The sequence below is a fragment of the Caretta caretta genome, chromosome 8 (assembly GCF_965140235.1).
Source record: "Caretta caretta isolate rCarCar2 chromosome 8, rCarCar1.hap1, whole genome shotgun sequence".
NCBI classification, from domain to species: domain Eukaryota; kingdom Metazoa; phylum Chordata; order Testudines; family Cheloniidae; genus Caretta; species Caretta caretta.
In genome coordinates, this window is record NC_134213.1 from 7756944 (window position 1) to 7779698 (window position 22755).

Here is a 22755-nt window from a genome sequence, read left to right on the forward strand (position 1 = left end):
AGGCCATTAAGTAGTGAGGGCAGGAAATAGCATTGATACACCCACAAATGGTTGTCTTCAAAAAACTTGGGAGTGAGGAAGAGCTTATGGGGGGAAATTGATTAAAAAACAGGTCTGGGGATTCTTGAAAAATTCACATGAACCAACCAACCTGCCTGGAGGAGAGACATGCTGGGTTCCAAGATGCTACAGCAGTACAAATACTAAAAAATCCCAAATAAACTTACTTTACCACTGCTGACTGCATTTGAAAAGTCAAGGAGCTGTGCTAATAGTAAAGAAAAGCCTTTTTCGTACCAGTGGGGAAGGAAGAAAATTGTATTGCTTAATCCCATAAAGTAACTGAACAGCTAGAGGTTATTGGACCCATCAACTCTAAACGGCATGGAATACGGCCTAATTACAAACTAAATGGATGAAGAGAGAATCCATGTAGCCAAGCACTGATACCCAATGTCTCACATTATATACCCAAAAGCAAATGAAAAATCTGCTTCCTTATGAACACTGATAGATAATTTCTAGATGAACCTTGAAGGTGTAATGACAAATATCAGTCTGAGTTGGGAGACGCGTCTTGATTGATTATAGAATAGTAGAATTTAGGCCTAACCTAGAATAGGGCCTGTTGGTGCTAGGCCCTGTACAAAGTTGGATAAACAGTCCCTGCCCCAAAGAGCTTCCAGTGTAAACAGACTAAACAGACACAGAGAAAGGGGTGCGACATGCAAGCAGCGTGGTGGTTGGCGAACGTTAGGGTGAGGCTCAGTTTGGAGGATCTGCTGAGCAGAAAAGCAAGGAAGAGGGGCTGTAGGAGGAAGGGTAGGAGCTAGGAAGGAGACAGCATGCGGAGCTGCTGGGGTGAGGTAGAGGTGACAAGACACAGGGGCACTGAAGCAACCAGCTGCTAGTATTTACATATCAGCGCTGGGGAGGAGCCTCAACAGGACGGTTTTACAAATTGCACAGCCCGAATCCGTGAAAACCGCCCGTGCCCCCGGGCGAGTGTTAAGCTGCAGTTCCTCGGCCGGCCACTGGGTGGCAGGAAAGGAAAGCGGGGGGGGCGGTTAAGGGGGCAAGGCGGGAGACAGCAGGGAACAAACAAAACCACCTGTCGGGGGGGGGGGGGCAGGGCTCGGATCTCCCTTTCCTCCGCGCCGGCACCACGGCCCCGAGCCGGGCCCCGGGCGGGGCTCTGCCTGGGGGCCCCGGGGTGCCGCCGCCCTCGCCCTCCTCATCCCATTCCCCGCCCGGGGCTCCGCGCAAGAGCAGACTCCGCAGCTCCGGCAGGGGGCGGGGTTGGAGGACTGCGGGGAGTCGGTCCCACAGAGCGCCCCGCTGGCAGGGGGACGGTCTCTCAAGCGGAAGTAGAGGCCAGCGTGTGTGGCCGGAAGCCGGAAGCCGGGGAGGGGGCGGCGGGTGTCGGGGGGCGCGCGCGCTGGGGGGGGCCGCTCCACGGGATGGGGCAACGGTTCCGGGTGCTGAGGTGCTTCTCCTGCGGCACCTTCCAGGTCCACCAGGTGGGGCAGCTTGGGGAGTTAACGGGAGGGTCTCTGGTCTTTGGGGGGGGGGGTTTCTGGTCTTGGGGGGCGAGGTGCTGGGCGGGGGGGCGTCGAGGTCGGGGGGGGCGAGGTGTTGGGCGGGGGGGCGACGAGGTCTTGGGGGGGCGAGGTGTTGGGCGGGGGGGCGGCAGCGTCTTGGGGGGGGCGGCAATGTGTTGGGTGGGGGGGCGTGGTCTTGGGGGGGCAGTGTGTTGGGCGGGGGGGCGAGGTGTTGGGCGCGGGGCGCGGCGAGGTCTTGGGGCGGCGAGGTGTTGGGCGCGGGGGGCGGCGAGGTGTTGGGCGGGGGGGCGGCAGCGTCTTGGGGGGGGGCGAGGTGTTGGGTGGGGGGGCAATGTGTTGGGTGGGGGGCGAGCTCTTGGGCGCGGGGGGCGGCAGCGTCTGGGGGGGCGAGGTGTTGGGCGCGGGGGGCGGCGAGGTGTTGGGGGGGCGAGGTGTTGGGCGCGGGGGGCGGCAGCGTCTGGGGGGGCGAGGTGTTGGGTGCGGGGGGCGGCGAGGTGTTGGGGGGGCGAGGTGTTGGGCGCGGGGGGCGGCGAGGTCTTGGGGGGGCAAGGTGTTGGGCGCGGGGGGCGGCAGCGTCTGGGGGGGGCGAGGTGTTGGGCGCGGGGGGCGGCGAGGTGTTGGGTGGGGGGGCGGAGGTCCTTACTCCTGGGGGAATTCCGCACCAAAAATTTAAAATTCTGCGCCCAATCTACATTTGTTGTAAATCGCACTGTCATGATACAGAGATTGCATTACGGTATTGTATGAGATGAATTGAAAAATACTATTTATTTCATTTATCATTTTTACAGTGCAACTCTTTGTAATAAAATAATATAAAGTGATCAGTGTACACTTTGTATTCTGTGCTGTAATTGGAATAAATATATTTTAAAATGTAGAAAATCATCTAAAATATTTAATACATTTCAGTTGGTATTCTGTTGTTTAACAGCGCAATTAAAACTGCGATTAATCACGATTGATTTTTTTGAGTTAATCGCGTGAGTTATGTGCGATAATTAGGGCTGTCAATTAAATACAGAATTTGAGTAATAATTCTTTTAAATTACAATACAGTAGCTTATTTACTGCACCCCTCAGAAGCAGTGCAAAGGTTTGGGGAAGTCAGGGTAACGGAGGAGCTGAAGGAGAGGGAAGTAATTGCTGGGAAGGAGCCTGGGAGTGAACTTGGAGAGTTGTTGGGTGTGAGTGGGAGAAATATAGAACAGTTGGAGTTTTTGGGTTGTGGATTGTTAGGGAGTTGGGGAGCCTCACCCATGTAAACTCTGGCTGAGCCCTAGCCTCTCTCAGTCAGGTACAGCTGTCCCATCCCCATGTGTCCCTGCACCTTTACTCAGGCACGTCTTGTGTCCCTGAGCTCCGCTCAGCCACCCCCATCCCCTTGTATCCCTGCACCCCCTTGTCCCCTTGTATCCCTGCATCTATTCAGCCCCCCACTCCAGTCTGTCCCCGCCCACTAGCCCATCTGAACCCCAGTCTGTGACCCTCCCAGCAGCCCTGTGTGCCCCGCTCTGTCTGTTCACCCCCTATCCCATGCCTTCTCACCTGGCCTCACATGCAGGGTACTGTGAGGAACGTAGCCTCTTCTCACTATTGCCTGCTGGCTGCAGTGGCCGGTGAGCCAGCTTCCCTCTGTTCTGATGCCACAGCAGCCCCTGGTGGGCGAAAGGCATAACTGCAGTGCCTCTCCAACATAAGGTATTTTCTGCAGAGGAAAGAAAAAATCTGCAGGGAATGTGAATTCTGCGTGTGTGCAGTGGCGCGGAATTCCGCCAGGAGTTGGTGCTTGGGGGAGAGGAAGTCGGGGGGAGGGGGGGGAATCCTGCATGGGTCTCTGGCCTGGGGGGTGGTGAGGTCTTGGGGGTGTCCTGCAGCGGCTCTGGCCAAGGGGGTTCTATAGGGGTGCTCTGGCCTCAGGGGGCTGAGGCCTGGGGAGGTCTGTTGAAGGCATTGCAGGAGCTCAGAGATCTGTCCAGCTGAAGGGAGACAAGCAGCTGCAGCCAGTGTAGGCCTAGAGCAGTACAGGTGGGTGATGTCTCACTATGTGCTGGGCAGTTGGGGCCTGAAGGCAAATGGCACATCCCTGCTATTAGACTCAGTGCTGACTGCTCTCCTCAAATCATTGTCTTAGGTTAAAAAGAGCAAAAAATGGAGCTGCAAAATGTGTGGTGAGAAGCAGTTGCTGCTAAAGGTGAGTGTGCGGAGACTGTTTCTTTATGTTGCGCTAGAGCCGGAGCGAGACCTTCTCTCCCTCATCTGTGCCTTAATTTCCTTTTCAGGCTTATGGCCAAGGCTCTGGATCTGACTGTAGACGCCATGTCCAAAAATTAAACTTGCTGCGGGCTGGGACAGAGGTGGCAGCTGAGGGAACATCTTGGTAGAGTATTGAGTATTTCTTATCTGTTCCTTTATTTTAATATGCAAGTCTCAATGAATGCACTCAACATCTCAGATCTCAAAATGGAAACTACATACGCTGATCTCTGGAGGGAGTGAATTTCTTACAGTTGCAAAGATGTGGAACACAATCATGTCAAGCAGATCTTAGGGACAAATTATCCATGGAACATATTGTCCTAACCTTGTTTTTTCACTAGAAGTCCTGTCAAATAAGTTCAGTTGGTAAATTGCACAGATTGTGTTTACATAGTTCATATGCAAAAATGCAGTGGATGATCTTTGAAACTGGCCCTTTTTGTTTACTTCCTGACTGACTGTGGGGGTGGTGACCTATTGCACAGACTCTGTTTAGCAGTATTGGAATAGTGCAAGGGTGAGTCCCAGTCCTCTCAGGTTGGGAGGCTAAATGAAAATCCTCACCTCCTTGTTTGCGGTGTTGGAATTCAAGTAGTTTCCATTAAGTATCGGTGGGCATTCCCCACTGCTAGTGCTGAGAGGTTTGTTTAATGTCAGCAGCTTGGGTGTAATGGTCACTGTGCTGGAAAATCTGGCTGTTTTCTGTTTCCATCACCACAGAATTCAGTTGTGGGAGACTGATCTCAAACTTTCTAGCTGTTAGAAGAACCTTCTGCTTGTTTGTAGTAGTCAGTCAAAACTAGCTGGGTGACCCAGTGAAGTATGTGTAGTGCTTCAACATTAGGCTTTTCTATATTTTTCTCTGTGTGGAGAGGAAACTATTGCTGTTCTCAATGGGCTTTAAGAAGAATTTGACTTTTCCCTAATTGATTAGTGTAGAATCTGTGGAATTAAGCAGGCTGCCCTGAAAGGCACACTCCTATATCACTCATGCTGATTAAAAATGAACAGGTTGTGTGAGCATTGAGGGTTGTAAATGAGCCTTACTGCTCTGGGTAGGAGAAAGGAGACCTTCTGCCAACCACCCAGTCCACTTGCAAATATCTGGGAAATAGGCCTTACCATATCTACTGGCAAATCCTATAGTTCACATCTGCTGTTCTGTGGACTTGTTTTCCTACATATGTTTCATCCTGCTCTCTGTCCCTGGTGCTAATGGTTAGGTGCATATAGATGTAAGACAAATACCGTAGGAACCCTAGGCTAAATCTTTTATTTTTAGGTGTATAGAAGAACCACTGAATGACAACAAAGAGAACACAGCAGTTCCACATGAAGAAAACATGGGCTGGCAGGTAAGATACTATGAGACAAATGGTATCTACAAAGCTAAATCAAACACCATCCAATTGTAAAGTAGCAAAGAGGGTCCCATGTAGTGCAGCGGCAAATGTTCCCTCCAAATTTTTCTGAAGACTGTGTGCTAGCTATAAAACAAATGGAGAAACTAGCCAGTGAGTGGAGAGGCTCCAGGACAGTGTGTGAATGGGATAGGATGTGTGGAAGCTCTGCTCCATGATGATGATGATTGATGATGTTTTGGAACATAACCACTAATACAGCTCAGTTTGGGATCTCTTCCCATGAAATGCTGAGCTCACTAAATTCTTATTGAAGCCAATGAAAGTTAGGACTTTAGTATCTCTGTGGTGACTCCACCTGTGGGGGCTCCTTGGAGGAATCATTCTGAGTCATTCTACAATGTTGTAGGAAGAAGAGGTGGAATTCATTCCCGTGGTCAGCCGCTGGAATAAGTATCTGGACAAGGACAGTGAAGATCAGGAGGAGGAGGTGTATACAGACAGAGAGCAGCTGAACTCCCATAAAAGGAAGATTGTGGAAGAACAAAGGTGCAAAAATAACTTCTTCCATAATCCTTATTTTAGCTTGATGGTGGGGATATTTTGGGCATGTTCACTGAATTTAGCTGAGGCTGCAGTGACCAATCCAAACTGACCTGAGGAGTGTTGGGTACTTGGGGATGAAAACCTCACCTCTTGGCAGATCTGCACTTTTTTTATCTCTGAAATTTCCCATCTGAGCTAATCTAACATCTCTGTGAATTCCCATCTCCTGCTCCCCTACCAGGAAACGCAAGAGCAGCTTCTGCCACAACGATGCTCAGGAGTGCTTTGAGGAAAAGGGAATTTATGGGCTCGCTGATCAAGCCAAGAAAGTCAAAACCTTTGAGGTATTTTGTTGCAGCAAATGCTTCCTGCCTCTAAATTATTTTCTTTGGCCTTGTATGTGTGCTTCATTCAAAGGTTGTTATAAAATCATTTCCCCTCCTTTCTCCCATCCTTCCATGTAACCATCTCTTTGCGGGGGAGGCAGGAGGACTAAATCTGCATAACAATAGTTTATCTTTGAAGTTTATAGTTAGACAAATATAATGCTGTTTCTGTGTAAACTAGCCCCCTCTGCCTGACTCTCCCATCAGCAGAGTGATTGCATGCTCCTCACCAGTAAATTGGCTATAGATTAGGGTTGCTGTCAAAATCTCCTGTTAGCCCAGCTACTCTGTTGACCTTATATATTATGGTAGAGGGGGGATGGTGTCATGTAAGTATCCTAGCACCTCATAACCTTATGTATTTATCCCTTGTACGGGATGGGGATGTGCTAACCATCCCCATTTTACAGATGGGGAACTGAGACACTGAGAGACTAAGTGACTTGCCCAAGGTTACACACAGTCTGTGGTGGAGCATGGAATTGAGCCTGGGTCTCCAACTTCCCAGGCTAGCACTGGACTTGGCTGGCCTTCCTCACTGCTCCTTGTATCATGCTTTCCTTGCTCTTGCCACAATTGGGCAGTGACTGCTTGTAATTAACAGTGTAGTGGGTGGCTCTGGCCCTGTTGTGAAGGAGTCAGTCAGAGGGTGGTGGTAACAAGTATCGAATTTGCTGAATATGCGGTCAGTGAAGAGATTTCACAAATAATTATTTACTCTGCCCCTTTCTTAGTTCAGCTTCATTGGTCCTCTGGTTGAGAGGAGTGAAATACAGCTTCAGTAAATAAAGAGCCAAGCTCCAGCCCATAATTCTTAAAACAAGCAGGCCTCCTTTTTCAAACCAGAGGTTGGATGAAACTGCACCCTGGGCAGCTGACTAAAGAAGAGGTGCTGAGCTACACCCAAACACCAGAGATCCTGGTTTCCTGAGCTTTCCCAGTCTGAGCCCTGTTTGTAAACAATTTTATACCAGCATAACTATATTTTAGTTAGCGATATAAATTTTTTTAACCAAAATAATGAAATCAGTACAACTGCTAGTGTGGACCCAGTTTAACAGGTGCTTAGTGGTGTAGCTTATTCCCTCATTGAGGGGAGGAGAAAGGCTGGATGGTCTATAGCCTTGGACGTGGGAGACCCAGGTTCAGTGTCCTGCTCTGCCAGAGACTTCCTGTGGGACCTTGGGGTAAGTTACTCAGTGTTAGTGTTCTCCATCTGTACAATGGGGATAATAGCACTGCCCTGCCCCCTGGGGGTATTGTGAGGGTACATACATAAAGATTGTGAGGCACTCAGATACTACAGCGATGGGGGCAAAATGAGTACCTAGAAAGATAATGTATAGACAGCCCGATAGAGGTCAGGAGATCAAACCAGCAGGGTTCCCCTTTCATCTGCTTATTTAGGATTATATGCTGATGACTAATTAAGTGATGTGTTTTTTTATGATCTTTGTGTAAGTGAAATGAAATATTTGGATATACTCAACCTCTAGTGAAATACAATTTCAAAACAGCTCATATTCTTTGCGCAGTAGAGCTGAGCTGGGCAGAGTGGGTTCTGCTTCATGACTGTTCTTTTCTACCATGTGTTAGAATAGCTGGCTCTGTACCAATCTCACCTCTCCCTAGAAAGTGAGGGGATGAGGAATAGCAGTGAGGCTGTTTGGAAGAACAGGATTACTTCTTGCATGTCTGTCTTGTCAGTTCTGTGTTCACCAGGCCCACTGTAGTTAGGCTATAGCACCAGCAAGCACAGCCATTTTGTCTTTCTTGTTACAGAGCAGGAAAGATTCAACAACTGTAGCTGAACAGGACTGTGGAGATTATATATGTAACAGCATTGTGGTTCCTGCTATCAATGAGTTTTGGGTACCTGAGAATACACAAGCTCCAGAGTCAGCTGATGTCACCGTGTCCAAGTGGGAAAAATTTCTCCTGTCTCCCAGCAGCTGTAATAATGGTAACTTAACCCTTGCAGCACAGAAGAACAGTTGGAAATTAGAGACACAGGGGGCCTCTGCAGGAAACTTTCTAATGGCTGATGGATATCCACAGCAGGAGGAAGATTCTGTATCTCCAGGCACAGGTACCCAAACTGAAAAGAGCTTCACCAACAATAAGTATATAGCACAGAAATATACCTCAAAGCTTCATAGCACCACACTGGCTGCCAGTGTACAGACTGCCTTTGACATCAGCCATGCAGCTATTGGGGATGTGCTTTCTGGAAAATATAAGGACCACCTGATTAGGGCAGGGTCTGATGTTGCAGAGAATAATGAAGGCAGGTTGTACTTGGCCTGCACTGTGATGCCAGCAAACTGTTTATCTAAGGACACTGTGACCTTTGCTTCTACAGATCCTTTTGCTAACTCTAGTGGTGTGCCTCAGTGTCTTACTGCTCTAAATAGCAGCCTCTTTTGCACAGATGATGATTTTGATGATGATCTTTGAAAAGTTCCAGGCTTTACACTTTGACTCTCTCTGCCCACCTGAGACTGGCTAGGCTTTTACTTTTCTAGCCAGCCCTCCTACTTCTGCTGTTGAAGTGACTCACTTCAAGTGAGGCATAGTGTAGCCTAGTAAATACTATTAGTGTTTCTCAGTTTGTTAGAACATTGCACATTTTCATGCTCTGTATTTTGCCAGATAGATGGGGTGTGGTGAAGTGTTTCCTTTTTAAGCTAGAGTTGGAGCATTTATGCTTATCACCTCTATAAAAAGCTGTTTTTAAAAGCCTGGGTTTTTTTTCCCCAAGGTGCGTGATGATCCTTAAAGCCTGTTGGTGTCCCTAGTTTAACAACCCTAGCTGCCTATGGAAATGCTATTGGGAAGGACAGAGTCTTAATCCCTCACTTTCTTCCAAAGTTAGAATTAACATGGAATGAATATTGTGAGGGAAATATCCCTGATCTTTCTGTTTAGAGAAGAAAAACTGACCTATGAGACTTTCCATTCAGGGCAATTATTGTGGGGTTTCACTGTTCACCAGTAACAGACTTGGTTTGTAATACACTAGTTTCCTCGGGTAGTGCCTTGTACTCTCCCAGCAGCTGTGTCTGAGGAGGATGTTGAAAGGTGGGCTCTTGATCAGCCATAAGCTCTAGCTGTGCTTTCCCCCCCCCCAGTTCCAGAGGCAAAGCCCTGCTGCTGCAGCACAAAGGTCACAGGCTGTACTGTACTGCTAGTCCCTGCTCAGGAGTACTGGGTGCTTTACCCTCTAGTACTGGAGAAGAGCTAATGTTCTGAAAGGTTAATTCCAGAGACAAATGAATTAAGTGCATCTGTGTCATTACTCTTCTTCCATTACAAGTTAACAAACAGAACACTTGTGTGCAGGAAGACTCTGAGCTTCTACTACTCTACAATGAAGTGGGAGCCCTTACTCCTGCATTGACTGGTGTAGTGCAGACATGATTTGAGCCAGTCATTCCTCCTAGGGGGAGTGAGGAATTTACTAAGCGATCTGGGAAGTGTAGCTGTTCTCTCCAAGGGCTTGGAATTTGCTTCTGGACTAGTAGATGCTATTGGGTTGCTGGCAAAATAAGGTAAGAACCCTCCTCTGATACTTGTGTGAGCAGATACCATGAGGGTTGCACTGCTGTAGGTAGAGAATAGTTGCTGCAGAATGAGAAGCAGTTCTTGTCTCAGCAACATTCACAGCTTCTAGAAGTGAGACCATTGATTACTTCTTTACTTTGCCCAAGACCCTGAATTCTCCCAGGTTGGGTGTTCTTCCTAAACTAAATTCCAGCCCAGATGTATTAGTGCTTTGCAGCTTGTCCCTGGAATGGCTAGGTTACCCCTGCACATTTTACAGTCAGATATTTCACAAACAAATGAATAATTAAAGACAAGAAATATTTATTTTTCCCAACAAGGAATCAGAAAAAGAGACAATGACCCCTCTGATAGGGAGACAAAGAATCAGCGTAGAACTGCTGTTCAGTTATCAGTTCACAGGAAAGTGCTCTAGCTTATGCAAATGCCATTAGGAACGAGGTGGTTGCTTGGAATACTGGATGGTATCCAGTGCTGCCCCAATGTCACATTTCTTTGCCTGGAGGAGACGGGTCAGCCATCCACCATCATCAGAGAAACCCATGGAGAGCATCTGGGACAGAGATTCAATCAGGCGGGGGTCTGCTTCTGTTAAATCAAAAGTTACGAGTACAGAGTGGGATTACACCTACAGTTTAACAAACAGTAAAGGAGTTGAGGAACTTGTGCTGTACCTACATATCAACTATCACTGTCCCCATGTTGTATAGCAAGTTACTTATCAAGGATATATCCTTTGACCTGGCTTTCTAAAGAACTTAATGCTATACAGTTCAACAGCACATGCCTTATTGTAAATGCATGATCAAACTTGATCTCCAGCATCCTTGCATGAAGAATAGCTGGAGTCAGGCAGTGGCTATTATGGCCCAGTATTCCATTACTGGCTCTCCTTAGAAAATGCCATCTTACTCTTAAGGGGATGCTCATAACATCTCTGCCCCTTGTAGGAAGCAAGGACAGCATTTCCTAATTGGTTGGCTGAATTAAATATAGTTTACTTAGCTAACTGCTTATAGTGGAATATCCTTACTAAGCATCTCTGAATTTTCCCCCTCTAACCCCTAGTATTTACTACTGCCCCATAAATCTTGGGTTTTCCAATTTTATTTAGTGCACCTGGCAGTATGTGTCAGACTACAGTTTAGTTTTCCCATACACAAACTATGAGTCATCCAGGGCAATACAAAAACTCAGCCTGAAGTTAACTTATTCCCACCACCACTCCAAGTAACTGCTGCAAGAGGTGGCTACGAAGCAGCCTTAGCCATAGTTCAGCCACAGACAAGGTTTTCCGCTCTTTGTTCTTACAGCCCGTATGATGGGCAGCATTGAAGTCCTAATACTAGCAACCCAAGGAGCAACAGGCTTTATTGGAAAGGGACAGGTGGTTGACCAAAATATAGCCACGCACCTGGTGGGAGATGTGGGTAGAGTGCAGCTTCTCGTAGTCCTGTAGGTCCTGGTCTGGGGGGAACCTGAAATGGGTCTAAAGAGCTGGGACCCTGTGTCTCTGGAAGTTGGAGAGACTGCAGTTCACCTGTGGAGGGATCCACTTCTTTTGAAGATAAGTGGGTCCAGCCCTCATCACCCCCTGCAGAACTACTGGATTCACCCTGTTCCTGTAAGTGTAAAGACAAAGGAGCCAATGTCTTGCACAGTTCTCCAGAGTAGGATGCAAGCTCTGCTGTTATCTACCAACTACATGAAAAAGGCTTATTCCTTTCTTTTAGTGAGAGGAGTTTATGGGATTGAATGCTAAGAGCCCAACAGAAATATCTACACTGTGATTTGTGCTATTGAAATCCATTCCAGTGATGCTACTTAGTTTATGGTAGGAAGAACCAGAACAGGGCAAAAAGGAACTTGTCATGTCTGTCATCTAGTAAAGGAATTCACGTACCTGCGACAGGAAATTGCTGTCTTCCATATGTGTGGATGGAGGCTCTATCACCATCTCCTGCATCTGCTCTGTAATAGAATCTTCTTTCTCAGTGATCGGTTCTTTACTCCCTTCTGGTTTGGGCTGGCCATTTTGGCTACTGGCACTACCTCCAGGCTCCGAATCACTCTTCTGTGAACTTGGACACGGGGGAGTCACTTTGGTTTTTTGTCCTCCATGTTCGACATCAATATCTACTTCAATGCCTAGAAAACAGTTGAGGGGGAGAAGAGTCAGTACGCTTGTCTCCAGAATACAGTCCTGGAAGTACCTTCAGTGATCTCACATGAATCTTATTTTAAACGAGGCTGGGGGGGAGGCGGGGGGAGGAGGAAGAAGTGGGGGGCGGGGAACTGTTCTATTTTCATCTACAGCATCTCATCCCCTCCGGGGTACCTGAAGGTAGAAGTCTAGCACTTAGAATTCCAAATGGAGTACCAGCTTGGTGCACATTTTCATGTTACTGTTGTACATGTGCTTCACCTCCTCATGTCAGAGAGAGGTGCTCATTACATTCACTTAGGACAAAGGAGGGAACTATAATTTACACTCTCACAGGAGCCAGGTGAGTCCCTTGAGTCACCACTGATTCTTCCCAGTTAAATACTGACATTACATAGTAAAGTAGCATATGCCTCATCTTTTGCCTCAGTCTGAAGAATGACACTCCTAATGTCTCTCGTATGTTTGTTGGAGAATAGACCTTCACTGAGATGTGGAGAAACATGTGCCAAGCTGAGTGGCCAGAAATGGCTCAGGTCTCCTGTGAGGCAGAAGTAGGCCACTGTTCCTGTGGATACAAGCTATGGTAAAATGCTGGATTTGGGATAGCAGATTAAAAGTCACTTACCAAGAGGACTCAGCATGGCTGCAACACTCTCCCCAACATTCTTTAAAAAGGTGACATTGTGGTCCTGCGACTGGCTGTTAAAGGCTTCTTTAAAAAAATATTTAAAAAATTAGGTACTGCAGGTTAAAAGAAATTAGGAGTACCATGCACAATCTATTTCTTCAAGTTTAAAGAGGGGTTTTGGTAATTCTACCAGACCATCCTATCACACACACACACCCTCCCTTTAATCATTATGTTCTAGCAAACCTGGTTTAAAAATACTTAAAAGTACAAACTTAATCCAAAGACTCCACACTACTCTGCAAAAGTGATCAGTTATTTCACCTTGAATACTTCATTGACCAAGTTATTCCATCCTTACCTTGCTCAGGGTCTGGATTTTGGGGTGCAGCACTGGCTTGTGCCTGCCCAGAGTCCTGCTCAGAGTTTTCACATGGAGTGGCAGGACCAGGGTGCCCCCAGCCATGCATCCATGCGAAGGGTGGAACCCCATGTCTCATCTTACGAAGCCAGCGACCTCTGGGAAACCACTGGGGAGGGGGAGGGCGGGAAAGTTACATGAATCCACATATTTAGACAGAGTATTCTAATTATAAGCCACAAGATACAGCTACCTAATATCTACAGTTTATCCTACATTTAGCTGTCCTCTACAGGCTCCCCTCTAGACCAGTCCTTCCCCATGCTAGAAGTTAGTTTTGCTCACCTCAAATGGATTGAGCAGCGGGCTTTGAAACATGATCATGTTGTGCTCCTTGTGGATGCCTTTCCCCTCACAGGTGCTGCATAGGTCATAGTCTGGGCAAATAGTGCATTTGAATCGAGCACCTACCACTGGTCCCTCACAGCCATCACAGATCACATTGGGGTGCACCACATTGGGGGGACGCTCCTGGTTGCACTGTGAACGATGCTCACGTCTGCACTCCTTTTTCTCTAAAAAGAAAATGCCGTTATAGTACAAAGGAAACTGGTAGATTGCCATTTTAAGTCTTTAAAGGAGTATGATCCATTGAAAGTTTCTATACATGTATTTAGTAGTACATAATATGCACACATTAGCTCTTGTCATTGAAGCCCTACTAATCAGAGGTGCCCATCATGCCTACTTATGCACTAGTCATAGGATTCATATTGAATAGGATTATGAGTGGAAGATGATGGAAGGAGCTGTCTGCAGTATGATAGTTTGAGAATCCCTGCACTAGTTTATATAGATGCTACTTGCAATATTGTTTAGAGGTTACAGAAACCACAGGATTTTAGTGGATTACTTCTTCTGAAATAGATGAGCATTTGTTTGAGTCACGTTCCCAATTATTTTAATTCAAAGGTATAAGGTATCAATCCTCAAGCCATTGTTTTTAGAACAATGGAAAGTTCTCCATTTACTTTAAGTTTTCCATTAGTTTATCTGCACTCAGACAAGAGTGCCATTTTTAAATTTTAAGTTATGTGATTCCCTCCTGAGACTGGTAAATCTCCTTTAAGAGTTCCATCTTAGACTACTGCATTAGAGGTTTTGCTCAGACAAGAATTGATGCTCTTGCCTTCAACTTTTGCTGCTTACCACAACATCTAGTCTGCAAGAACAATTTTTTTTTTTAATTCTTCCCTTCCATCATTAGTCAGGATACTACCTCTACTACACTGTTCATTGTACGATTTAAACTAAAGACATACGCAGGAAAAATCCAGCATAAATCTGGATCAGAGCATGATATTGAGACCAGTCTATTCAATAGCTCCTGACTAGTTCTCATGTGAAGGGGTATTTAAAAAAAAAAAACAACCCACCACACCCACAAGAGTTCTAGAATAAGAGGTCTGCTTTGCTGAATATATTGCAATTGCTAGTGTCCCTCTCTTAAACTCAAAGCCAAAAGTCAGCAATGCCCCTCAAGTGTTAGCTTTTCCAGGTTGGATTTTTACATTGTTGCTCCAGTGCAAGAATCGTTAGAGGACTGGTCCTCAGAACTAAGTTATGCATTAAGGAAGTAGTTTCACACCCCAAACCTACACTTAATGAAACGTAATCACAATCAGTTTCTCAAGGCTGAGAATGGATAACTTTTTGCCCCACTTCAGCAGCCTTATAACTTCCACAGTCTATTCCATTCCTTAACTTGTATCATGTCAGTACCAAGATCCATCAAGTTTGTGCCCCATTGTTCCAGGCATCATGCAAACATCATAAGACACAATACAAACTTTTCAGAGAAGTTTAGAGAAAACAAGCAGGTTTAATAGACAGGAAGGGAGGGACAAGGAGCAGTGATATGCAAACTGTGCAGGTCTCAGTCTTTGAAGCTATGCGAGCAGAGCGTAAAGGTATATGTGAGCACTGACTCCAACCATCAGAGTGCTACTATGAGGTATGTTAAAATGCTAGTAAAATCAGAGAGGAGTACTGAATGAGTCATGATTAAGAATGAAATTGCACAACTCTTCTCATCGGTGGATAGTGCTAGTGAAGGTCCAGCCATGTTATTTTTTTCTTAAAGTAACTATCCAATAATGTGAATTTTGTATTAGAGTAGAATCTGACAGTGGATTTTCTAGTTTATTCCCTGCTCAGCAAAATTGAATAGGGTTCCTCCAAGCCCATAAACACCTTTTTCATGCTTTGTTCACCCTGCCCTCAAGGGACCCATATCACAGTACCATCCTTGTAGCAGAGGAATGCAAGTGTGCTTCCTTGTCTATTGCTCCTGAAGCAGCCAATGTGTTCACCCTTCCTCAGGTACTCCGAGTATTACCTCTGCCATACTCGGTAACTCATTACAGAAGCACAATGCCAACCATGCGTCTCTTTGTGGTGGTATAGCGGCTCTCAAGAGCTAAGGTTACCTTTGATGTAAATACGAAAAATGCCATCCTTCACATATGGCAGTGCCATCTTGAGTTCTTCGTCACTGGAGAAGGCAATCATGTCCCCATCTTCATCTGGAGAAGACAGAGATTGATAAACTGGATAGAAGTGATAATCGGGAAGAGATGCAAGTAAGTCATTGTTTTCATACAGTGACTTAGGCTCAGTAGTCTTAAGTATTTTGCTAAGAATGGAGACTAACGATCAAGCAACACCTCACTGCTTTGAATGTTAGAACCTGTCTGTTAAAGTAAAGAGAGAGGGAATAAAAATGTTGATTATCTACCCTCGCCTCAAAATGGCACTTAGTTCCTACTCACAGAACCCAGATTAAGCAAAAGGGGATAGTAAAACCAATTACAGTAAAAGCTTTGTTATCTGACATGTTGCGGGGCTGGAGGGTGCTGGTAAATCAAAAATTCCAGTTAACCAAGAGGGAGGGAGTTTGGGTGCAGGAGGCAGCTCAGAGATTAGGGTGCAGGAGGCGTTTTGGGGTGCCGGATCAAGGCCACGCTCACTTTGCGGAGGCACCCCCCCACAAGAAGGAACCTGTCTCAGCAGCTCCTAGGCAGAGGTGCGGCCAGAGGCTCTGCGCGCTGCCTCAGCCCGCAGGTGCCGCCCCCAGCAGCTCTCATTGGCTGCGGTTCCCAGCTAATGGGCGTTGTGGAGCCAGCACTCAGGGCAGGGGCAGCACGCAGAGCTGTCTATCCACGCCTCCGCCTAGGAGCGGCAGGGACATGTCGCCACTTGTGAAGAGCTGCCCAAGGTGAGCGCTGCCTGGATCCAGCACCCCAAAGCCCCAACCCCTTGCCCCACGCCCCCTTCCACACCCAAACTCCCTCCCAGAGCCTGCGCCCCCCTCCCACACTCCAAACCTCTTGTGGCTGTTCCTCCGCCTAGGAGCAGCAGGGACATGTTGCTGCTTCTGTGCAGCCAACCGGACTATAAACCAGACTTTCAATGAAGATCAGAAATGCTGGTTTATAGAGCTTTCCAGTTGATCAAGTGCCAAACAACATAGCTTTTACTGTACTTAGACCCAAAGTTTGACCTACTTGAGAGTTCTATGCAGTGTTGTAGCCAAGTCGGTCCCAGAATATCAGGGCCAACTTCTGTTGGTGAGAGACACAACCATTCAAAAGCTCTTCTCTGTCACCAACAGAAGTTGGTCCAATAAGAGGTATTACCTCACCCACCTTGCCTCTCTACTTGAGAGTAGTTTGGTAGGGAAGTATCTTCTGTTTACACACCCACCACATTGGTATAGTTTTAAAGACACAAGCACTGCAGCAATGGTTATAGAGTGGAGGGTATGTTTAAATAAGTCTCACTGTGTCTGCAGTACTGTGTTGCCACAGCAGCAACTCCCATGAAGAAGCTAGGTTGCTGAGCTGTAGGTGTTCTTGTTAAGAACTGGCAGTGGAGGGAACTGAGAAAAATCTTACAAGGAAGCCATTTCACAGTAAACGAGTTAACTACCATCTGAAGAAAACAGGCCCCTCAGCGTAAGATATTTAAGAACTAAATAGTTGGCACTGAAATATATGTTGCTCTTTAATCAGCATAAAGTCACTGTATGAATAATACTTTCAAGGAAGTTTGATACATCTCATGGAGAGAAGCGGGCAAGTCTCCTCAGTGCTTTGCCAGCTTGGTAAGAGCTGGTCTAGACACAAAAGACATTGATAAGGAAGGGGGAGATGGATACTGTGTGAACTGAACTTCAGTTCATGTTAGTGAAGAGTTGGCAGAACAGCAGCAAGAGCCTTTCTTTCTGTAATTTGAGCTAAGACAAGTCCCACTTTATGTACTTTCCTTCTAAGGGCTTGTCTTCACCCACAGTGCTACAGCAGTGCAGCTATGCCCTTACAGCGCCTTAGTGAAGATGCTCCCATCAGCATAGTTAATCCACCTCCCTGAGAAATGGTAGCTATGTCAGCAGAGGAAAGAAGTCTGTCCACACATGGGGGGAAGGGTGGGGTGTTAGGTCAGTATAACCAAGTGTCTCAGGGGTGGAAAATCCACACCCCTGAGCAGTGCAGTTATAGGGACATAAGTGTAGTGTAGACCAAGCCTTAAGCATTTACAGAGGTACAAAAAAGCCTATGAACTTGTGTAAGGAAGTTAAGCTCTTGAGGCAAAGCTGTGGCACAAAGCATTGTTCCAAGAGCTATTTGGTGTTCCTGGCTTTCCTTCAGCGGAGCAGCCAGGTCCCCTCGGGGCACGTCCTATCGGATAGAAAGGAGATCAAGCTCTTAGTGATCTGCCGTGGGGTCCTCCCTTCCTCTCTTGAGGCCTCCGAGGTAGCTTAGAACTTGAAAAACGCTTATTTTGATCAAGGAGCCCGTGAAGTTTCACTGCGCCTGGGATCTCTGCTGAAGGCAACAGAGCCGGACAAACCAAGCCCCAGACCTAAAACCAGCTGGGCCGCCGGCGGCGTTTCCGTGTAGACACGCCAGGCCCCCAAAGGTGCTGTTCAATCGCACGCACCCGCTAAGGTCGAACCAGACCCTCGTGTGTCGCCCCCCCGCGGCCCCCCCAGGACCCCTCCGCGGCCGCTCACCCTTGTAATGCATCTGGAAGGTGCCGGGGGCCGCGCCGGCCCGCAGCAGCCCCGGGAAGATCTCGCAGACCTTGTCGCGCACCTCCGGGTAGCGGGCGGGCGGCGCGAGGGCGAAGCGGCGGATCTCGCGGACCGCCTCCTCCTTGCCCAGCAGGAAGGCCTTCACCGTCAGCGCGGCCATGGCGGGGCGGTGGCGCAGCAGGAATTCGAGGCGGCGGGCGGCTGAGGCTCCGGCGAGAGCGCGGCTCGGACCCGTGAGCTCCCGCCGGCCCGCCCGCCTTATACCCCCGCTGGCGGGAGGCCGGGCCTGAGCCGGGAAAGTCCCCACCCCGCGGCGCCCCGCTAGGGGGAAGGCAGGGCGGGACCCGGCGCGACTCGGGCACCTTCTCAGCGCCCGGGCGCGGGGGGGGGGGCTCGGCTCGAGCCTGAGGAGCTCGCGCTTGTAGGGCGTGGGGGGAGGATGTGACTCTGAGGCGGCCGGGGGGGGTGTCTAGATTCGGGGGCGGGGTCTGAAGCCTGAGGAGACGGAGGGCGGGGGAGGGGTCTGAAGCCTGAGGAGACGGGGGGGGGGGGGGGGGTTGGAAAGGCGGCTAGAGCCTGGTGTGGGGGCGGCGGTGAGGAGAGGGAGGTACTGGGAGGCAGTAGTGATACCTGATCCCGAGTGGGTGGCGACAGCCCACAGGGAACGCGCCTTGTCAAAGCCATCGGTAACCGTGACTCAGCACTTTCCCCTCTGCTCCAGCCAGAGGAGATGGAGGTGAGGAAGGCCTGCCTGACAGTAGCTGCCCACGCCCAGCTGATGTTTTGGGTGGGGATCAAGCCCTCCCAAGAGCCACAGGTAAATGCAGAAGGTGTTGCTGGCAAGTGGCTCCACAGGTGGCCAGAGAGTGAATGAAACTGATGTTCACACTGAGACCAATAGTTCACCCTTAGTGCAAAACCACTGAAGGTAATACGCAAAAAGAAAAGGAGGACTTGTGGCACCTTAGAGACTAACCAATTTATTTGAGCATGAGCTTTCGTGAGCTACAGCTCACTTCATCAGATGTTTACCGTGGAAACTGCAGCAGACTTTATATACACACAGAGAATATGAAACAATACCTCCTCCCACCCCACTGTCCTGCTGGTAATAGCTTATCTAAAGTGATCAACAGGTGGGCCATTTCCAGCACAAATCCAGGTTTTCTCACCCTCCACCCCCCAACACAAAGTGACAACTCACTTTGGATGGGCTAGCACCAGCAGGAGAGTGAATTTCTGTGGGGGGGTGGAGGGTGAGAAAACCTGGATTTGTGCTGGAAATGGCCCACCTGTTGATCACTTTAGATAAGCTATTACCAGCAGGACAGTGGGGTGGGAGGAGGTATTGTTTCATATTCTCTGTGTGTATATAAAGTCTGCTGCAGTTTCCACGGTAAACATCTGATGAAGTGAGCTGTAGCTCACGAAAGCTCATGCTCAAATAAATTGGTTAGTCTCTAAGGTGCCACAAGTACTCCTTTTCTTTTTGCGAATACAGACTAACACGGCTGTTCCTCTGAAACCTGAAGGTAATACGGATATACTGGGGATGAATTTGGCCCATTGAGTCTAAAGCTCAATTTAGAAAGATGCAATTGGATTAAAAATAATATTTTAGAAAAAGAACAGTTTTTATCTACAACATCGGTAACAAGAGTTAATACGTTATTATTTGTGCTCTGGCAGCATCCAAAGACTCTTGGTTTGAGCATTGGCCTGCTAAACCCCGGGTTGTGAGTTCAATCCTTGAGGGGGCCATTTAGGGATCTGGGGCAAAAATTGGGGATTGGTCCTGCTTTGAGCAGGGGATTGGACTAGATGACCTCCTGAGATCCCTTCCAACCCTGATATTCTATGATACCCCGGTCAGGACTGGGGCCCTATTGTGCTAGGTGCTATACAAATACAATATAGACATGGAACTGCTCTGAAGAAGAAATGTGTTTTAAACACCTATGGTACGCCTCACTCTTTACACTATTTGTTTACCTTTTGTGGTGCTATCTTACTGTTTTACTTGTACTAGTACAAATTACTAACCATCCATCGTAAGTCTATTGTTGATGAAACAGGTGACAGTTATAGTTAAGGACAGTTTGTGTTTGCTATTTAATCCACTGTGCTCATCCCAAAAAGTAATATAATACAGATTCTGCTGTGTGTTGGACTCTTGCCCCTCCCTGAAGTGTTTTGAATACCAACAGGGAGTGAGACAAGTTACAAGATTCAGAAACCTGTACATTAGAACTGTATTCATATTATTCTTCCTCCAGTGTCTTTTTATCCTTGTACACCTCTTGTGTGTTCCCCTTTCTGGTTTTCTCTTTTCTTTCTTCCTTTTTTACTCTTTCAAGCCCCCAGTCTTTTTTGCCTCTTCTCAACAAAGCCAGGAGTTTCTTTTTTACTTGACTCTGCTTTAACAGGGCTTTTTAACTCCCTCTACCTTCAGATTTCAACTAGGCCACTTTTGGCAATAGATGTGCTGAGGAAATCTGTCTCCCAGAACAAAAGAATGAATGGTTCCAAGTGTAGGAGACAAGCGAGAGGGTGCTGGGTTCTTTTAATCAAAATATAAAGCTCTATATATGAGCTTCAAATGAATGAGTGACTACAGATAATATTTAATGTCTCCAGCTCTCAGTATAATGGAAATATGATCCAGTTCACCCGAAAGTGATTTAACAAACCTTCAGCACCTTCCAGCAGCTGCCAGTGGGTTTTGATATCTGAAGCTTGTCAGCGTTTTTAAACTTGGTTAGTTAAATACAACAACAACAACATCTGTGCATCATTCAAGAACCGACAATGCTGAAGAATGAGATTGAAATTGGTGCTTCTGTTATTTTACAACACAGCATCCAAAAACCTCCAGCATGGAGACATGACTGCATAACTTCTGCTATGCCACAGTATGATATCCAAGGACCTTCAGCACTGAGTGTTACTGTAGCTCTTGCTTTGGTGGACATGGCATCTGAGACCCTTTAACCTTGACTTGTTGTGTTGCTTCCATAATGTTATCGAGCAGTGATAGGCAGGACAGAGTGCTTGGTTGAATGGGGCTCCAAAATCCATTCGCTTTGATAATCAGAAGGTGAATGTGTTAGTTAACAAGATTTGCCTCATGTTCAATAGGTACCATATACCTGCCCTCCTCTTAGTAAATGTAGCTAAGTAATTGTTCTAATAATCTCTACTGGATCTGGATTTTTGGGACATAAAAATAGCTGCTTGCTGACATCAAGAAGGATGTTTGGGGGCTTTCCAAGTTTGTTGGCAGCAATATTTGCAGATCAGATACAGTTGATAGGATTCTTAATCAGGTCAGATAAGAGTCCAGCAGGCAGAAGAAGCTGTCTGAACCTTCCAAGTATAATTAAAGATGGATCAATGAGTATTAGGTTCCCAGTTAGTGTTAATTTCATTTCACCTTAAGGGCCTGCTGCCCTGATTTTTAGTGACACATACTTCTTAACCTAACATAATGGGAAATCTTGAGTGGCCTTGTCATGAATTAAATGCTCTTTAAAGTTAAGAGAAGGATTTATTTCTTTTTTAGGATGAAAAAATATTTTAAAAAAACCCACCAGACATATTTTAGACTCAGCAGTATATTCAGCTGCCCTGGTGAATCAATGAAATGTTTGAAGACACAAATTAATTTTAAAATAATTATGACATGTTTTTTATTTAAAGTATATTTATTTTTATAGAAGACAGAATTGCTCCTTTTTGCCTTAGGAAGAACCACGTGAGTTGCTTGGTAATAATGTTTTATGGCCATTGATCCAACTTGAAGTGATGAGTTACTGTTTAAACACATGAGCAGGTAAATAGTGCTGCGTCTGTAATGAAACATTTTACTAGGTTTGTAGACAAAGGTACATGCGGCTAATGATCCTAAACATGAAATGGTTTGTGGGCAAAACAGAGACATAATCCACTAGCCCTCCCTTTTTTTCATCTTATTTAAATTTGGAATTATTTCAAAATGCTAGTGAAAGTTATTGACTTGACATTACAGGAGACTGAAGTCTTCTGTTTATCCACAAAATAGAAACAGCATGTCCACCAGCAATACAAAGATCCCCCTCCCCACACTGTCTTTGCCAGTGTACCTCAGTCATGTCCTGGCAGGCTCACCTCTAGGGTGTGCAGACAGTACAGCCTATATGTACTTTCTGTCCTTTGTCCCTGTGCTGACAATGGGGCCTATCAGTGTCATTTGTGAAGGTGGACCTTTGCCCCACTAGGAAATGGTCTCAGAACATCAACTCACATTCTATTGACACTAACCTGGCCTCAAACACAGAAACACTAACAATTTTTGGTATTAAAAACATGGGTAGTATTTAGACAAGTGAAATGGAGGTGTATTCCATTCCTATTCACCCTCCACAAATGTTTGTCCTACGGAGTTCTTTTGGGGTGTAAGGATTTCTTTATCCCTCTCACAGATGTGCTAAATACTGTTGCTCCAGATTAATTTATACATCCATAAAAAGCAAGAGCTGCACCAAATTAAAAACAGAAGGAGATCTAAAATTTGGCTAGTGTGAACTTTAATTCAGTTAGCAAATATGAAAGGTGGCCAAAAGCCAGAGGAAGTTTCCCTATCCTAATTGGTGTGTATTGAGTCATGCTAGGTCTTCTGTTTATGACATCATGCTCCTTCCAGAAGTTTCCTAGCTGAAAAATAACAACAAAGGCAAGTATTTGGAATTTGCACTCTGAGGCCTCATAAAGGGTATTGCTGTTTGCTTATCTTATCTGTCTGTAATTCACCTGTGTCCCATATCACTGTCCTTTCTCCTCAAAGTCTG

At 46.7% G+C, this 22755-nt stretch overlaps 2 protein-coding genes across 6 annotated transcripts; one reads left to right on the forward strand and one right to left on the reverse strand.

Moving 5' to 3' along the window:
• The first annotated feature begins 1429 nt into the window (after positions 1-1429).
• On the forward strand, positions 1430-8853 carry MRNIP (MRN complex interacting protein). Of its 3 annotated transcripts, none has more exons than XM_048862570.2 (7): positions 1430-1520; positions 3697-3756; positions 3845-3942; positions 5104-5176; positions 5592-5731; positions 5970-6072; positions 7897-8853. In XM_048862570.2, exons 1-7 carry the CDS (start codon positions 1461-1463, stop codon positions 8569-8571), a joined length of 1209 nt encoding a protein of 402 aa, XP_048718527.1. In that variant the 5' UTR covers positions 1430-1460; the 3' UTR covers positions 8572-8853. The 3 variants fall into 3 exon arrangements, with proteins under 3 accessions (XP_048718527.1, XP_074987353.1, XP_048718528.1); XM_048862571.2 differs by lacking the exon at positions 1430-1520 and adding an exon at positions 3482-3590; XM_075131252.1 differs by lacking the exon at positions 3697-3756.
• A 1111-nt stretch (positions 8854-9964) lies between these two features.
• SQSTM1 (sequestosome 1) lies at positions 9965-18285 on the reverse strand. 3 transcript variants are annotated; one of them, XM_075131250.1, is made up of 8 exons: positions 17909-18285; positions 15324-15419; positions 13180-13409; positions 12835-13003; positions 12471-12554; positions 11582-11826; positions 11093-11300; positions 9965-10266 (listed from the first exon to the last, which is right to left on the reverse strand). In XM_075131250.1, the coding sequence occupies exons 1-8, from the start codon at positions 18087-18089 to the stop codon at positions 10109-10111; spliced, it is 1371 nt and encodes a 456-aa protein (XP_074987351.1). In that variant the 5' UTR covers positions 18090-18285; the 3' UTR covers positions 9965-10108. The 3 variants fall into 3 exon arrangements, with proteins under 3 accessions (XP_074987351.1, XP_074987352.1, XP_048718523.2); XM_075131251.1 differs by having other exon boundaries at positions 12471-12557; positions 13306-13409; positions 17909-18284; XM_048862566.2 differs by having other exon boundaries at positions 12471-12557; positions 17909-18282.
• Between the last annotated feature and the right edge of the window lie 4470 nt (positions 18286-22755).

Bases quoted from the DNA above. Each gene is read 5' to 3' on its own strand.
- MRNIP (XM_048862570.2), top strand. From the start codon at position 1,461: ATGGGGCAACGGTTCCGGGTGCTGAGGTGCTTCTCCTGCGGCACCTTC. The intron at 3,757-3,844 runs GTGAGTGTGCGG...TTTCCTTTTCAG, and splicing joins AGAAGCAGTTGCTGCTAAAG to GCTTATGGCCAAGGCTCTGG. The intron at 6,073-7,896 runs GTATTTTGTTGC...TTCTTGTTACAG, and splicing joins AGAAAGTCAAAACCTTTGAG to AGCAGGAAAGATTCAACAAC.
- SQSTM1 (XM_048862566.2), bottom strand. From the start codon at position 18,089: ATGGCCGCGCTGACGGTGAAGGCCTTCCTGCTGGGCAAGGAGGAGGCG. The intron at 11,827-12,470 runs GTAAGTGACTTT...ACTGTTTTCTAG, and splicing joins AGCCATGCTGAGTCCTCTTG to GCATTGAAGTAGATATTGAT. The intron at 11,301-11,581 runs GTACGTGAATTC...TTACACTTACAG, and splicing joins ACAGCAATTTCCTGTCGCAG to GAACAGGGTGAATCCAGTAG.